General features: G+C 39.1%; 1 protein-coding gene across 4 annotated transcripts in view; it reads right to left on the bottom strand.

The window, feature by feature from the left end:
• SNRK (SNF related kinase) overlaps positions 1-16,958 on the bottom strand; it is a 168,042-nt gene that overhangs the window by 114,025 nt on the left and 37,059 nt on the right. For 3 of the 4 annotated variants that reach the window (XM_070726905.1, XM_070726906.1, XM_070726907.1), the window contains exons 2-3: positions 14,826-14,967; positions 5,112-5,799 (exon numbers count right to left, since the gene is read on the bottom strand). In XM_070726905.1, the coding sequence (XP_070583006.1) occupies positions 5,112-5,700 (589 nt within the window). In that variant the 5' untranslated portion in view covers positions 5,701-5,799; positions 14,826-14,967. Of the gene's footprint in view, positions 1-5,111; positions 5,800-14,352; positions 14,375-14,825; positions 14,968-16,958 lie in introns of those variants that run through there. The other variant, XM_070726908.1, reaches the window with a different exon arrangement.

A 16,958-nucleotide genomic window follows, 5' to 3' on the forward strand; every position in this document is an offset into this window, starting at 1 on the left:
CCCATGTTGGACTCTCCGCAGCAATGCATTGGAGAAAACATTGTTTCATCTTATGAACTTTTTACCTTATGAACCTTGTCCCGGAACCAATTAATTTTGTAAGATGAGGTATTACTTTACATGGAATATTTTGAAACCAACGCCTAGGATAAATCTGAACACAAACCCAAACTCTGGCTTAGCTATGTAGATGATACCTTCATAATTTGGCCACATGGGAAAGAAAAACTGGACAGCTTCCTCACACATCTCAACAGTCTAAACCCCAAAATACAATTCACCGTGGAAACAGAAACCAACAACCAACTTCCCTTCCTGGATGTCCTGATCTACAAAAAACCCAATGGCTCCCTAGGACACACCGTCTACCAGAAGAAGACACACACCAACCGCTACTTGAACACTAAATCCCACCACCACTTTGCGCAGATCAATTCCATAGCCAAGACCCTCATCTCCAGAACCAGACACCTAGCCGACAAAGACCACCTGGAAACTGAATTATACAGTCTCACAAATGTATTAATTTCCAATGGATTCCAAAGAGAGGCAATCACCAACCTAATTCAAAAAGAGACACCCCCCAAGGACCAAGACACAGAACAGGACAACAGCATCACCCTCCTCCCTTACCTTAAAGGCACCACAGATAAAATCAGCAAAATTCTCCACAAACACAACATCAAGACAGCTTTTTGAACAGATCAAAAAATAGCCAACATCCTAAGAAACCCCAAAGACAAGATCCAGCTAGAAAACCAAGGAGTTTATCAAATACCATGTAAAATCTGCCCAGCGACATATATTGGACAAACTAATAGGATAGTAAATGCATGTGTTGCAGAACATAAAAAACCATTAAGAAAAGAAGAAAAAACGTCCTCCTTTTTCCAACACTTCAAAACTACAGGACATGAAATTGATTTTGACAAAACTAATTTAATTTCTAAAACAGAGCACTACAACAAAACAATAATCATGGAAGCCATTGAGATAGAAAAACACCCCCAAAATATAAACATGTGGGATGACACCTCCCGCCTACCAGACATCTGGAAACCAGCCCTCATTAACAAACGTATCCCAGCCATACAAGCTGAAACCAGACTCAGAACCATACAGGACACTACCATCAATCACCTCCATCAGACCCAAACCCACACTCACCCTACGGACCAAATACAATCACCACCCAGAAGCCAAACTACAGCAGTGCTCCCAACTGTTGCAGCCATCTCTGACTTGCATACAAAGCAAACCAACAAACAAACACCATAAACACATCTTCAAATCTTGGTGGAATCACTCATCCTGCTCATAACCGGCTTCACCAAGATTTTCCAGGAAGTTAGCAAGATAGCTTTGTAAAAAATGCAATTTGATGCTCATGTTGCCTAATTATCTATATTATATATATAACGTGCAGAGAAAACAACTTGGACATGGTAGAAGAAAATTAACTACAGTTTTGAAACTAGCATGCCTAACTAACTATAAAAAAGCTCAAAAATCAAACTCAATAGAAATTGTGTTACAAATTGTTCCCCAGTGTTATCTATCAATTTCCTAACAAAAATATAGAAGATTTTTAACATTCATTTTTGTATTGCCTGCTTCTGATCATGAAAAAAAGGAACTCTTGGGTGCAGAGAGATTTTCAATTATCCAGATCATGATGATCCCAAATGTGTTTTTTTCCTCCCAAAAGGCAAATGAATTTTCTCATTTTTTTTCCTTTGAAAGCATTTCTCTTCCTATTCAAGAAACTGGTTCTTCAATTCAGTTTTGGAACTGTTCTTCAAAGAGGAACTTCTTTGGCCTGATTCATATACTATTTAATACAATATTTAATAGATTTGGATAAAATTTGATTATGGATGCTGGCCAGCTTCACTGAAATAACTGCTAAACAGATATATAATTTCATTACATGTTCTTAACTTCTTATTTTTGTCAAATTCAAATAAATTTTGCCCATTCTTTTTATTTAATTTTAATGTATTCTAAAATATTTTAGTTATGGTTGATAATTCTTAACTGCTCTATTGCTATGTCTTGCAGTCCAAAATCAGACCAAATTGAAATGGATGAATTAAATGGCTGTATGAAACTGTGGGTATTTTAATAGCCATGGTCAAAACTTCTCAAGAACATACCAATTTCTTCACCTCCATATTTATTGATAACTTTAGGAATGTCAAACAAATTTTTGTTTTATTCAGTATATTAATTTTGACTCTATTAGTCTCAGACTAAATGTCAGAGCATTTTCAAGACAACTTTATCTTTCTAATGTTATCTTTAAGACTGTTAACTTTCTACTTATAATAGGAAAACTTTGAAGTCACATATACAACCAAAATACTTCTCACACAATGGCCACATGAAAGCAAAATAGACTTTTAATTTTAAATCAATTTCACAGTTAATACTAAATTTTCATGTAATATTTTCCCAGCAACTGTTTCTTCTCTATCTGCTTTGATTATATATTCTATGTACTCACTATTTCCTGCACATTTCCTTTTCTATCTATGGGAATTACTACTTTAGTAATGAATTTCCTGTTTAACTGTTGTACTGTACTTGATTTGTAAAAATAAAATCAATGTTCCACTGATTCTATTACATGCACAATAAAGAAAATTAGTAACATTAGAAAATCTATAGAAATTCAAGAAATCCAGGGTAACATTTAAATGTGTGTTGAGAAAAAAACACACAATGGTTTTATACATTTAGAGGGAAAATATCTGTCATCATAGTCCAATTCTAACAAGTAACTGTTTTATTCACTGAAACAAATTATTATTATATTGATTCTTTCTTCATGTTCAGAAAATCAGATCTATACAATATGGATTTGAGCAATTATGAACCTCGTAGGCTCTTGATATATTTATTTAACATATTTATATGCCCCCCAACTCCCAAAGGACTCTGGGTGACTTCTAGAAAATAAAAATAACTTCTAAAACAGTAAAAACAGATTCTAAAACAATAAAAACATTCATTAATAACCCTAATTAAAACACACATACTCAAACTAACATTCCTTATATAAACTTGGAAGATGGTCCTAACTGGTTATGTGTTTTGTTATTTCAAAAATGATCCTGTAAGCCGCCCTGAGTCTCCAGAGGGACGGCATATAAATCCAATCATAAGAACATAAGAAGAGCCTTGCTGAATCAGGCCAAAGCCCATCGAGTCCAGCATTCTACATCACACAGTGGCTCATCAATTAAGTGTCCATGGGGATCTTGAGCAGAAAGAGAAGGCAAGACCCTCCCTTTCCCCTGACCCCCAACAAATGGTACTCAAGGGAATCCTGCCTGCCTCAAGCAACATAGAGGCGGCACATTGACATCCGTTTCAATAATCACCGATACACTTGGCATCCATGAATCTGTCTAATCCTGCCTTGAAGCTATCAAGACTGATAGCTTCAATCAATCAATCAATCAATCCTATCTGGAACCTCTGAATGAAGCTATAATTTCATGAAGCTTTTACAAATCATAATTACAATTCACAATGAATGGATTCAAGGGTTGGTAATGAAAAAGTTGTATTGCAGCTCTTAAACTAAATCCTGGAGAAAGAAGACAAAAGCTGGGAACCAACTATTTTATGATGAATTATCTCAGTAGCATGTGGATTAAAATATTTCTGATTATCAAACAGAAATGGGATGTAATTAGGGTGTGTGTGTGTGAGTGTGTGTGTAATAATAAACTAGTCTGGGATTTTTAAATTACTTTAAAACAAACAAATCCTGATCCATAAAATTGCAGACATGTTTTTCATGAGAACAAGCCCTTGCTTTTCTATTTAACCATGGAAAGGTTACTGTAGATATTCCCCTTTTTTCACCTAAGTTCCTTTTGTTCAAAGTTGTAATGAAGGGCACAGTTTGAAAACTGTACAATAGTCAATCACTACTCCATGAGCCACAAAAAAGGATACATAATATAAACATTTGAAGAAGATATTTTATTGCAAACAAGAGGCTAAATGCAATTATCAGAGAAGTCAGTAATAAGAATACTAGATATTGTCCTTCTAATGCAAGTATTTGGACAATTGTATTGGTTATTTGTTCATAATATTTAAGATGCTGTTTTCTATATTGTCAATACAATTCAAGCAATTATTGAGTTAAATGTATGCACCCATACTGTATTATGAAGTGGATATTATCTAGTACTCATTGTAAATAGCACAGTACTGTATATTCAAAATCATAGAATATTCTATATTAACTTTTAACCTGGTATTACAGGTAGTCTTCGACTTACTACAATTTTAGTGACCATTCAATTATAATGGCACTGAAAAATGACTTATAATGATTTTTCACACTTACAACTTCTGCAGCATCCTCATGATCATATAATAATAATAATTATAATAAGTTAATAATAATTTATTAGATTTGTATGCCGTCCCTTTCCGGGGACTCAGAGCGGCTCAAAATTCAGATGCTTGGCAACTGGTTCATATTAATAATTGTTGCAATGTCCTTGGATAATATGAACAAGCAAAGTCAATAGGGAAATCAGATTCATTTAACAACCTTGTTACCAACTTAATAACTGCAGTAATTCACTTAATAATTGTGGCTAGAAAGGTTGTAAAATGAAGCAAAACTCTCTTAATAAATGTCTCATTTAACAACATACATTTTGGCTCAATTGTGACATTAAGTTGAGGACTACTGGTAGTTAACTTTAGGAGTCATTGAAATAACAGCAATAGTATATAGTTGTTTGAAATTTGTCAATCATACTACTTGAAGCTTAAATGAATTCAGAGTTCAAAAGTATCTGAAAGATACCTAATTACTTGCCTCTACCACTAGATTAATACAATGAAAGGACATAAAATGCTTACTTCTAATATTTAAATCCACCCTTTCATAACAAGGTATCCTCAAGAGGTCTTAGAATTGCAACTTAGAATTCTATTTTTAGTCTATTAGCTTTGAATTCTGAAAACTGCAGTTATTGCATGACATAAATTGGGAAACACAATAATTTTTCAAAAATAGTTCATCTGAACATAAAAATATAGCAATTAAGGTTTTATTTAATAGTTAATTAACATACCTACTGCAGGAGCGTCATATTCATCGCCAAGTAAAATTTCAGGAGCAGAATATGCAAGAGAGCCACAACTTGTTGTAAGTTTTTTCCCAGGTTGAAATTTGTTGCTAAATCCAAAATCGGTTAATTTCACAAGTCCTTGTTTTTCAAAAAAAACAACATTTTCTGGTTTTAAGTCTCTGTGAACGACATGCAGTTTATGGCAATAGGATATAGCATGAACAATCTGAGCGAAATATTTCTTTGCCAGATCTTCATTAAGACCTTCTTCATGTTTCATGATGTAATCAAACATATCTCCTCCATCACCAAGTTCTAAGATCAGATAAAGTTTGGTCTGGGTATCAATAACTTCATACAGACGAACAATATTTGGGTGTTGCACTAGTTTCATACATCTGACTTCTTGGAAAAGATGTCCCGTGGCAAGAGTATCTAACTTGGTCTTGTCAATTACTTTTACTGCCACTTTTTCACCTGTAAATACATGTCGGGCGAGCTTCACCACAGCAAAATGCCCTCTGCCTAGAGTTTTATCCAAATCATACAATCCAGCAATTTTTCCATCATATCCTCGTTTAAAACCTGCCATACTCTCCAAGTAGTAATGCCAGCACTTTCTAAAACTTGTTTTTTTTCATATAAGGATTTTTGAAATAGAAGCACGACTCATCTTCACTGCCAAATGAATCTAAAAAAATCAGAAATAAAATTATTATAGAATTACATTTAGAAAAACATTTCTGCTCTTGTAAAAGTTGGACTTTATATATGAAAGAACCCATCATAAAATAATTTTCTTGAAAGAAATTTGAATAATTTAGGTTGGCCACTCTAGAAATATCAGATATATGGACAAGATTCAATTAACAATCCAAATAATTGAACCATCAAATTATGCACCCTAGAATTAAAGAAAATTTGGGGGGAGGAGGAGTCAATTCCACAAAAAATATTAACAGATGACTCCTATTTCCTGAATTTAAGACATATGAAGAAATCTGAGGAAGCTGCTGACAACATTAGTAAATGATCTCTCTTTTAAACTCCTTTATGGTAACAGAGGATAAAGGGAGAATAACAAAGCATCATAGAGGAAGTTCCCAACTTACAACTGCATCTGAGCTCAAACTTCCTGACAGGACAGTTAAGAATTTGCCCCATTTAATGATAATTCTTGTTAAGTGTATTATACTCCAGTTGTTAAGTAATGGTTTCCCAATTAACTTTGCTTGTCAGAAGGTTGCAAAAGATAATCATATGATTCTGGGATATTGCAATAATTAAAAATATGAACCAATTGCCAAACATTCAAATTTTGATTATGTGATGGAGGTGCTGCAAGGATCATAAGTATGAAAATTGTTTTTTTAAGTGTTGTAACTTCAAACGCTCACTAAATAAATAGATGTAAATCATGGATTATTTCTTATTTCCATAATCTCTCTTTAGAGTCCAACCATTTATATATATACTGTATATATATATATTTATTCGATTTGTATGCCGCCCCTCTCCGTAGACTCGGGGCGGCTCACAGCAATAATAAGAACAATATACGGTAACAATCCAACAACTAAAAAACTAAATAATTAAAAAACTAAAAACCCCTTATTTAAAATAAAACATACACTCAAACATACCATGCATAAAAGATATAGGCCGGGGGAGATGTCTCAATTCCCCCATGCCTGACGGAAAAGGTGGGTCTTAAGAAGTTTACGAAAGGTGTGTGTATTCTTTTGTATCTGCTCAAAAAAATAAAGGGAACACTTAAACTACAGAATGTAACTCCAAATAAATCAAACTTCTGTGAAATCAAACTGTTCTCTTAGGAAGCAGCACTGACCCACAATCAAGTTCATTTTGTTGTCAGCACATTAAACTTTGTACAGAAAATCAATGAGAATACAGTGGTACTTTGTCTTACGAACTTAATTCGTTCCGTGACCAGGTTTGTAAGAAGAAAAGTTCGTAAGATGAAACAATGTTTCCCATAGGAATCAATGTAAAAGTCAATAATGCGTACAAGCCATTAGGAAAATGCAAAACTTTAGAAGCAAGGCAAACAGAGAATGGGGAGGGGCAGGGAAAGGGGGCAGATTGAGGAAGAAATGACGGGGGAGATTCCTGGAAACATAAAAAATAAGGGTGGCTGGAGGAATAAATGACAGCAAGGGGGTAGTGTTCCCTCTAACGTGAGTCTGCCCACGAGTTTCCAATCCCAGCGCGGAGGTCTGACCTCTGCGCTGGAATTGGCAATTAGAATAAAGTTACCAGACCTTTATCATTTGTCCCAACTCCAAAATGCGGCATGACTTTAAAACTGACTGGATTGAATTTCCACCCTCGAGAAAAGCGCAGACAGCTAATTTCCCCCCTCCCTCCGACTCCAAAATGCGGCGTGACTTTAAAACTGACTGGATTGGATTTCCACCGTGGGGAAGGAGCGGGGAAGAAAGAAGGAGAGAAAAGTATGGCTTTTTTAATTGGATATTGTATTTTTTAAATTCTCATTGAAGGCATTTGTAATTGCTTCTAAATGATGTTGGTTTTGCTTTTGCAAAAAAAAATAAATCATCAAAACAACCTCCTTAGGTGCAAGTCAGCTGAAAGTTCTAGAGAGACTGAAGGTAGATAATTAATTAACAATCAAGGCATGTCAAACTGATCTGTGTTTCCTGAACTAGATACTGGATATTGGATACTAGATGTAGAAGTTGTTTATAGTTATTCCCAGTTTCTGGAAGTATTGTCTACAACAGTGTTTCCCAACCTTTTTTGAGCCGTGGCACATTATTCACATTTTCAAAATCCTGGGGAACATTGAGGGGGGAGGGGCGCAAAAAAGTTTGGACAAAAAAAATCTCTCTTTCTCCCTTTCGCTCTATTTCTCTCTCCCTCCCTCTTTCTCTCCCTCCCTCTTTCTCTCTCTCTCTCTCCATCCCTTTATTTCTCCCTTCCTTCCTCTCTCTTTTGCTCTTTCTCTCTCCCTCCTTCCCCCCTCTTGCTGTCTTTCTTTCCTTTCTTTCTCTCTCTCATTCTGTCTCTCTTGCTATCTCTTTCTTTCTCTCTTCCTTCCTCTCTCTTTTGCTCTTTCTCTCTCCCTCCTTCCCCCCTCTTGCTGTCTCTTTCTTTCTTTCTCTTTCTCTCTCTCATTCTGTCTTTCTTGCTATCTCTTTCTTTCTCTCTTCCTTCCTTCCTCTCTCTTTGGCTCTCTTTCTCTCTCCCTCCTTCCCCCCTCTTGCTGTCTCTTTCTTTCTTTCTCTTTCTCTCTCTCTCTCATTCTGTCTCTCTTGCTATCTCTTTCTTTCTCTCTTCCTTCCTTCCTCTCTCTTTGGCTCTCTTTCTCTCTCCCTCCTTCCCCCCTCTTGCTGTCTCTTTCTTTCTTTCTCTTTCTCTCTCTCTCTCATTCTGTCTCTCTTGCTATCTCTTTCTTTCTCTCTTCCTTCCTTCCTCTCTCTTTGGCTCTCTTTCTCTCTCCCTCCTTCCCCCCTCTTGCTGTCTCTTTCTTTCTTTCTCTTTCTCTCTCTCTCTCATTCTGTCTCTCTTGCTATCTCTTTCTCTCTCTTCCTTTCTTTCTCTCTCTTGTTCTCTCTCTTCCTTCTCTGCGGAGGCCGGCAAAGCTTTTCCGGGTAGGCTGGCTGGGGGATAGGGCGCGCGCGTGCACGCACCCCCGACGTTCCAAAGAACCTTCTCCGACCTCCGCTGAGAAAAGGTTTTCTCCGAGCGCTCGCCGGAGGAGCTGGAGAAAGGGGCAGATCGAGCAGGTGGGCGGGCGTCAGCGGCGAGAAGCCAGGGGCGTGAGGGGAACGGAGGCACTGGGGGGTGGGGGCAGCCGCGGCGCCGGCCTCCGCACTTTCATCGCTCCCCACCCCAAACTCCAACACCCAGCTCCTTGCGCGGCACTGGAAAAGGGTGCTGCATTGCCGGCTTCTACCTGGTGCTGCCAGGGAATCTCCAGCTGGGCAGGGCTCTCCTTAAGCTCTCCTTTTTCCCTAGGAGCTTGGCGGCACACCTGGCTATGTCTCGCGGCACACTAGTGTGCTGCGGCACACCGGTTGGGAAACGCTGGTCTACAAGGTGGGAAGATGTTCTTCTAAAGAGATGTCTCTTGTGGCTTGTACAGATATTTTAAAATGTGAAACATTTTCTAACAACCAAGATGGAAGGGACCTTGGAGGTCTTCTAGTCCAACCCCCTGCTTAGGCAGAAAACCCTACAGATAAGTGGGTATCCAACATCTTCTTTAAAACTTCCAGTGTTTGAGCATTCACAACTTCTAGAGGCAAGTAGTTCCATGGATTAATTATTCTCACATTCACTCCTTGCTTCTAAGTTGCTTCTCTCCTTGATTAGTTTCCACCCACTGCTTTGCTTCTTGTCCTACAGGTGCTCTGGAGACTAACTTGACTCCCCCTTCTTTGTGGCAGCCTCTTATTTACATTGTAAATAAGCTGTCTCAGACAGTTCTCTTAAAACAGAACTCTTATAAAATTGAACATTAAGTAATATCCTAATATACATTTCGAAACTTTGAACTAGAGGAATCAGCAAATGTATGATATTTTAGTGACTGGACAGATATTTAGCAAGATATTTAATAAATTCCACTGCTGGTTGGCATTTATAGCCAAAGAAACATGCAAACAATTGTAGCCTTCTGTTAAAATGAAGCCTTCTGTGAACATAGAACATAATATACTAATTGGGAGCAAATATACCTTTGTATTTCCATTCATAAATTAGTTTGATTAACAAAGAAGATAAAAACAAGGTTTTAATCATGGTTAACATGGTTTCTTGATGGCAAAAGATATATTTAGGCAGGGGTCCCCAAACGTTTTACCCAGGGGCCAGTTCACTGTCTCTCAGACTGCTTGAAGGCCGGACTATAAAAAAAACCCTATGAACAAATCCCTATGCACACTGCTCATGCCTTATTTTAAAGTATAAAACAAAATGGGAATGTACTATTTAGAGGGGGGGGGGAAGAAGTCTGAAATTCATATATGTTTATGTTTTGTTTTTAATTTAATTTCGTTGTTTAATATTGGGATGTATTAATTTATAAAATTGGATTAGAATTTTAGAACTATATAGAATTACATAGGTAAAATTAATGGAAGATACATAGGATAAATAAGGGGTTTATGATATGTACTGTATGGTTTTATGAGTTTGCATTATGAATTTAAAATATACTTGGAAATGTAGATGATTGATGAAAGTTAACAATAGTAAATGCTAAGTGCCTGAAAAGTAATTGAGCTTGGAAATATTGAATGAAATTATAGAAAAGTAAATATGGAAATGTATTAATTGATGCATTGGTGTTCAGATAGATTTTCATAGTATTACTAGATTACAATAATACTATGATAAATATTTAAGAAATGAAGATTTTAAAGCATGGATTTATTAATAGTTGTGTTTTTAGTTTTGCTGGTTTTTTTAGTTTTAATAGTAACAGATTTTGGTTTTGTTTATTTGTTTATTCCATAAAAAAGAAGGGAATTTGTGTGTGTGTGTGTGTGTGTGTGTGTGTGTGTATTTGTTTTCGTAGATTTTCACGGGTATATGTATGTAGATTGTTCTGAGTTCGGGTTTTGCCCCGTGTAATATTTTGAGTGTCTATGCGACGTTTCGGTGAAATCACATTCACCATCATCAGGCTGAAGTATATATATTCAGGTTTATTCAGGTTACTTCCCGTGTAGGATTTGGAAATTTCTGGCGACGTTTCGACGAGGTCCCACTCGTCATCTTCAGGCTGGTGTTTCTGTCCTTGTTCTAGAATGAACACTGCGAGACCTGAGCTGCCTTCCTTCTATAAATACTGGTGGCTGGGTGTGGTTTGATGGCTCAGCAATTGCCTGCTGTGTAGAAACTTCTTGGTGAGTCAGTGGGGTAACATCTGGGGTCGTTGATGTAGCTGAGGTATGCTGATTAGTTAATGGTTGTAGATTAGGCGTGATATCCTGAGTAGTTGGGACTTGCAGGCTGCTTGATTGTTTTTCAATTGCTGAGCCATCAAAGGGACTGCCGCTCAGACACTATACTTTTCCGCCCACACTGGAAAAAAATTAGAGGGAACACTGGCGGGGGGGTCCTGGAACGTAAGGAATAAGGGGGTCTGGAGGTGGTGGGGGGGTCCTGGAATGTAGGAATAAAAAGGCTGGAGGAATAAATGGCAGGGGATCCTGAAACGTAAGAAATAAGGGTGGCTGGAGGAATAAATGGCAGGGGATCCTGGAACGTAAGGAATAAGGGTGGCTGGAGGAATAAATGTCAGCTGCAAAGTCAAAGGACGCCCGAAACGCTTGAAAACACCGAGGCACTTGGGGCGGTGGCCAGTGGGAGTGGCTGTTGTCTTGGGGGGGCGCCCAGCAGAAGCTTTAAGAACGTGCTGGAGGGAGCCTGCTGGTGTCAGCTGCAAAGCCAAAGGACGCCCGAAACGCCTGAAAACACCGAGGCACTTGGGGCGGTGGTCAGTGGGAGTGGCTGTTGTCTTGGGAGGGGGGCGCCCAGCAGAAGCTTTAAGAACATGCTGGAGGGAGCTTGCTGGTGTCAGCTACAAAGCCAAAGGACGCCCGAAACGCCCGAAAACACCGAGGCACTTGGGGCGGTGGCAGCACTCAAAGTCAGTCCAGGTGACTGGGGCTAAACGTCTTTGTCCATCTGTCTGGGCGGAGTTTGACTTGGTGTCACCTGATGAAGTGGACAAGGACATTGAAGCTGTGAGTTCCGCCACCTGTTTACTGGATCCGTGTCCCTCTTGGCTGGTTTCGGCCAGTCGGGAGGTGACACAGAGCTGGGTCCCGGAGATTGTCAACACCTCCTTGGGGAGGGGGTCCTTTCTGGCCCTTTATAAGGAGGCACTTGTGCGCCCCCTCCTCAAGAAGCCTTCCCTGGACCCAGCCGTGCTTAATAACTACAGTCCAGTCTCCAACCTTCCCTTTATGGGGAAGGTTGTTGAGAAGGTGGTGGCTCTTCAACTCCAGCGGTCCTTGGAAGAAGCCGATTATCTAGGTCCTCAACAGTCTGGATTCAGGCCCGGCTACAGCACGGAAACTGCTTTGGTCGCGTTGATGGATGATCTCTGGCGGGCCCGGGACAGGGGCTTGTCCTCTGTCCTGGTGCTCCTTGACCTCTCAGCGGCTTTCGATACCATCGACCATGGTATCCTTCTGCACCAGCTGGAGGGGTTGGGAGTGGGAGGTTGTTCTCCAGTGGTTCTCCTCCTCCCTCTCCGGTCGGTCGCAGTCGGTGTTAGTGGGGGGTCAGAGGTCGACCTCGAGGTCTCTCCCTTGTGATGTGCCTCAGGGGTCGGTCCTCTCCCCCCTGCTATTTAATACCTACATGAAACCGCTGGGCGAGATCATCTAAGGACATGGGGTGAGGTATCATCAATATGCCGATGATACTCAGTTATACATCTCCATCCCATGTCCAGTCAACGAAGCAGTGGAAGTGATGTGCCGGTGCCTGGAGGCTGTTGGGGCCTGGATGGGTGTCAACAAACTCAAATTCAATCCAGACAAGACGGAGTGGCTGTGGGTCTTGCCTCCCAAGGACAATTCTATCTGTCCATCCATTACCCTGGGGGGGGGGGAATTATTGACCCCCTCAAAGAGGGTCCGCAACTTGGGCGTCCTTCTCGACCCACAGCTCACATTAGAGAAACATCTTTCAGCTGTGGCGAGGGGGGCATTTGCCCAGGTTCGCCTGGTGCGCCAGTTGCGGCCCTATTTGGACCGGGAGTCATTGTTCACAGTCACTCATGCCCTCATAACGCTCTCTACATGGGGCTACCTTTGAAAAGTGTTCGGAAACTTCAGATCGTGCAGAATGCAACGTCGAGAGCCATTATGGGCTTCTCTAAGTATGCCCATATCACTCCAACACTCCGCAGTCTGCATTGGTTGCCGATCAGTTTCCGGTCACAATTCAAAGTGTTGGTTATGACCTATAAAGCCCTTCATGGCACCGGACCAGAATATCTCCAGGACCGCTTTCTGCCGCACGAATCCCAGCGACCGGTTTGGTCCCACAGAGTTGGCCTTCTCTGGGTCCCGTCGACTAAACAATGCCATCTGGCGGGACCCAGGGGAAGAGCCTTCTCTGTGGCGGCTCCGACCCTCTGGAACCAGCTCCCCCCTGAGATTAGGATTGCCCCCACCCTCCTTGCCTTTCGCAAACTCCTTAAAACCCACCTCTGCCGTCAGGCATGGGGGAACTGAAACATCTCCCCCTTGCCCATTTTGTTTTGGTGTTAGATTGATTGTGTGCTTGTTTTTTAATATTCTGGGGTTGTTTTTTATGAATTTTTTAGCTTAAATTGTAATTGGATTGGTGGGTATTGAATTTGTTACTATGTATTGTTTTTACCATGTTGTGAGCCGCCCCGAGTTTGCAGAGAGGGGCGGCATATAAATCCAATAAAATCAAAAATCAAATGGCAGGGAATCCTGGAACGTAAGGAATAAGAGTGGCTAGAGGAATAAATGGCAGGGGGTCCTGGAACGTAAAAATAAGGGTGGCTAGAGGAATAAATGGCAGATGGTCCTGAAACATAAAGAATAAGGGAGGCTAGAGGAATAAATGGCAGGTGATCCTGGAACGTAAAGAATTACTTTCCACGATCCCCTGTCATTTATTCCTCTAGCCACCCTTATTCTTTACGTTCCAGGATCCTGTCATTTATTCCTCCAGCCACTCCAGACCCCGCATGGCAAAGCCTGGCTCTAGTTCCCTTTCGATCATCAGAGCCTGCAAACTTAAAATTGCTTGTTTGGCCGCTGCTTGCAGCAGCAGCAGCCAGGAAAGAATCGAGGGTCAAAAGACAAAAATGGTTCGTGAGAAGAGGCAAAAAAATCCTGAATGCCCGGTTCATATCTTGAAAGGTTAGTATGAAGAGGTGTTCGTAAGACGAGGTATCACTGTATTTCATTCATTCAGATCTAGAATGTGTTATTTGAGTGTTCCCTTTATTTTTTTTGAGCAGTGTATATATACTGCTCAAATAACACATCCTAGATCTGAATGAATGAAATATTGTCATTGAATACTTGGAGTTATATTCTGTTGTTTAAATGTTCCCTTTATTTTTTTGAGCAGTGTAATATATACACATACACACATACAGAGATAATGTGGCTATAATATAAAAACTACGAGACAAATTACTACAGTAGAAAGCCTGATTCATGAGACAATTGATATATTTAATGTCAATATTCACCACCCAGAGTCCAGAAGGAATTCAGCGGCCTATAAATCAAATTAAATACAGTACTTATCATATCTAGTTAATTATATATTAACAAACAAAAAATGGACTATCAGTAATAATACAATCAAAATTGTATAGCCAAGCCTTTTCTAAGAAAGATGTGCATCATATTATCAACCATGTTAGCAAAATTAAAACAAAATTGCAACATCCTGTTAATCCCAGGTTAGAAAAAAATCATCTCAACAGCTTGATCTGGCCCAACTCTTTTTTCTCACTTTAATCTTGTCCTTTCTGGAAGAGAAGTGGAATAGGTCGTAATATTTTGTCATTGTCAGAGAAGAAAATAATTATTTTTAATGATACATTGTCAGTTGACAATCCATATTAAAACTATACACAAAATGTTTATATTGTTGTGACAACTTAGACAAATTTCCCAGCAAAATAAAACCTATATTGAATGTTGGGAGTCTACTAACCTTAGCAATGCCCTTTTCAAAGTAACATCTTAGTTATGCTTAGATCATCTTTGCAAGTTTTCTTCACATGTTTGGAAGATTCATCTATTGACATTTCTATATCCAGTAGCAAGACCAGTTTCACATTCTTCCACTCTTTTTCCTACGTAAAAAAATATTTATTAGCCACCATAATTGTTTAATGTTTAAATCTCACATAAAATAACTATATGAATATATGCATATCCTAAAATACATTGTTTTCTATTTTAAAAAAAATACATTTTAAATATTGTTAAGATATATAAAATCTGAATTGAAAGCATGAAGGGCAAAATTGAGGCTTTTAATATTTTATTCTTTTCTGTATCAAAACAGGAATGTTCCCTTAGATTGACCAAAAGATGGTAAAGTTCTAGTAATCATGACATATGTTACCCAGTCCTAAATTACTAAATACTTTTTAAATTCTAATTTTAATGATGTTCTAATTCTATAGCAAACTTCCCTTATTTTTAAAAATATTTGAGAACTGAATATATAATTCCACTATCCTGTACATCTTTGATATACGATGGTGAATACACAAGACTTAAAACATTATGGGAATGTATTCCTGGAGAAGTGGATCTGGCTTTATCTTTGATGTCTGTCCAAATGTATTTTTTAAGGAAATCCCGGAAGCCAAGGGACAAAGATATTTTTGATAATGTGGATTGCACATGTGCGGACTTGGATTTTAGTTGCTTTGCCTCTGGCTCCGGACTAATATATAATGTAAAGGGAGTTCTCTCCCTTAAATATACTATAAATCCTTCTTAGAAAAAAATAGGAGGTACAGGAATCTACAGACATCAAAGAGAATTTAGAGATTTACGATTTCAAGCAAAGACGGAGGTTTTTTCGCTATAACAAGGAAGTGATGAGTACAATAAATCTTAAAATGGCAGAGGGAGGGGAAAAATAAGACGCTTCCAGCTTAGCGAATATTGAAAAAAAACTGGATAAATTGCTGGACATTTGTTCTGGATTTGAGCAGAGATTTATTAAAGTAGAAACTACAATGGGTGATCTGGCTTCAGAAGTAAAGCAAATTAAAAAGGAGGAGGAATCCTCTGCTGAAAAAATACAGAAAGTTGAAAAACAAGTGAAGGATCATGATGGAATAATAAAACAAATGAATGATAGAATTGCTAATCTGGAAGACCGTCAGAGAAGAAGGAATTTGCGTCTGCATGGGTTCAGAATGGATTCTGCCTCTGATTCAAAATTAACAGAAGTAGTCTGCGCTTGGTTAAATAAACAGACAGGCGTACAAGTCAGCTTGGAAGATTTATTGCGAGTTCACTGGGCGGCACCAAGAAGAGATGGGAGGCAGAGAGACATTGTTGTGGCTTTCCTCAGTGAAAAAAAAGCAGAGATGATTTATAAATCTTTGAAGACGTCTACGAGCCTTAAACAAGACGGAAATGAGATAAGGGTTCTGAGGGATCTTTCCTGGGAAACTCTGAGAGCGAGAGCTGTTTTGAAACCAACTGCAAGCGGAACCAGATTTAGCTGGGGCTACCCAGTGGCTATCGTGGTGTTCCAGGAAAATAAAATGTACAGAGCACGTTCATTGGAGGAGGGAAAGCTTTATTGGATCAACTGGGGATTAAGTTTGATGAAACTGGAGCACTAGCACATGAAGGAGAAGAGGCTTTTGACGGTCGGAGTACCCCAGACGATGAGGAAAGACGAAGGGAAGAGCAGCTGAAGGAGTTAACCGGGCAGGTGGAGGCCATCAGAAAGGAGCAGAGAAAAACACGGGCTCTGCGTGAGAAGAGAGCCAGAAAGTGATGTTGTTTGGTCTCCTTGTCTTGTTGTAAAAAAAAAAAAAAAAGGAAAGGAGAGGAAAGAAAATTATTATTATTGTTGTTGGGTTTTTTGTTTTGTTTTTTCCTTTCTTGGAGATGCCTTGGGATTCCTGTATATTTGTTATTCGGTGGGGGAAGTCTAAGGGGGAGAAAAAGGGGGTTAAAGAAGTTAAAATTAAAGAAGGGATTATTTAAAGGAGAAAGGAGGGGGGGAGAAGATTTCTCTTTATTACAATTTAAAAGGGTTGAAAGAGGAGCTAGTTGAGTGAGAACGCAATTAAGATAATGTGCCTCATGA

Source organism: Erythrolamprus reginae, chromosome Z, assembly GCF_031021105.1.
Source record: "Erythrolamprus reginae isolate rEryReg1 chromosome Z, rEryReg1.hap1, whole genome shotgun sequence".
Classification (NCBI taxonomy): domain Eukaryota; kingdom Metazoa; phylum Chordata; class Lepidosauria; order Squamata; family Dipsadidae; genus Erythrolamprus; species Erythrolamprus reginae.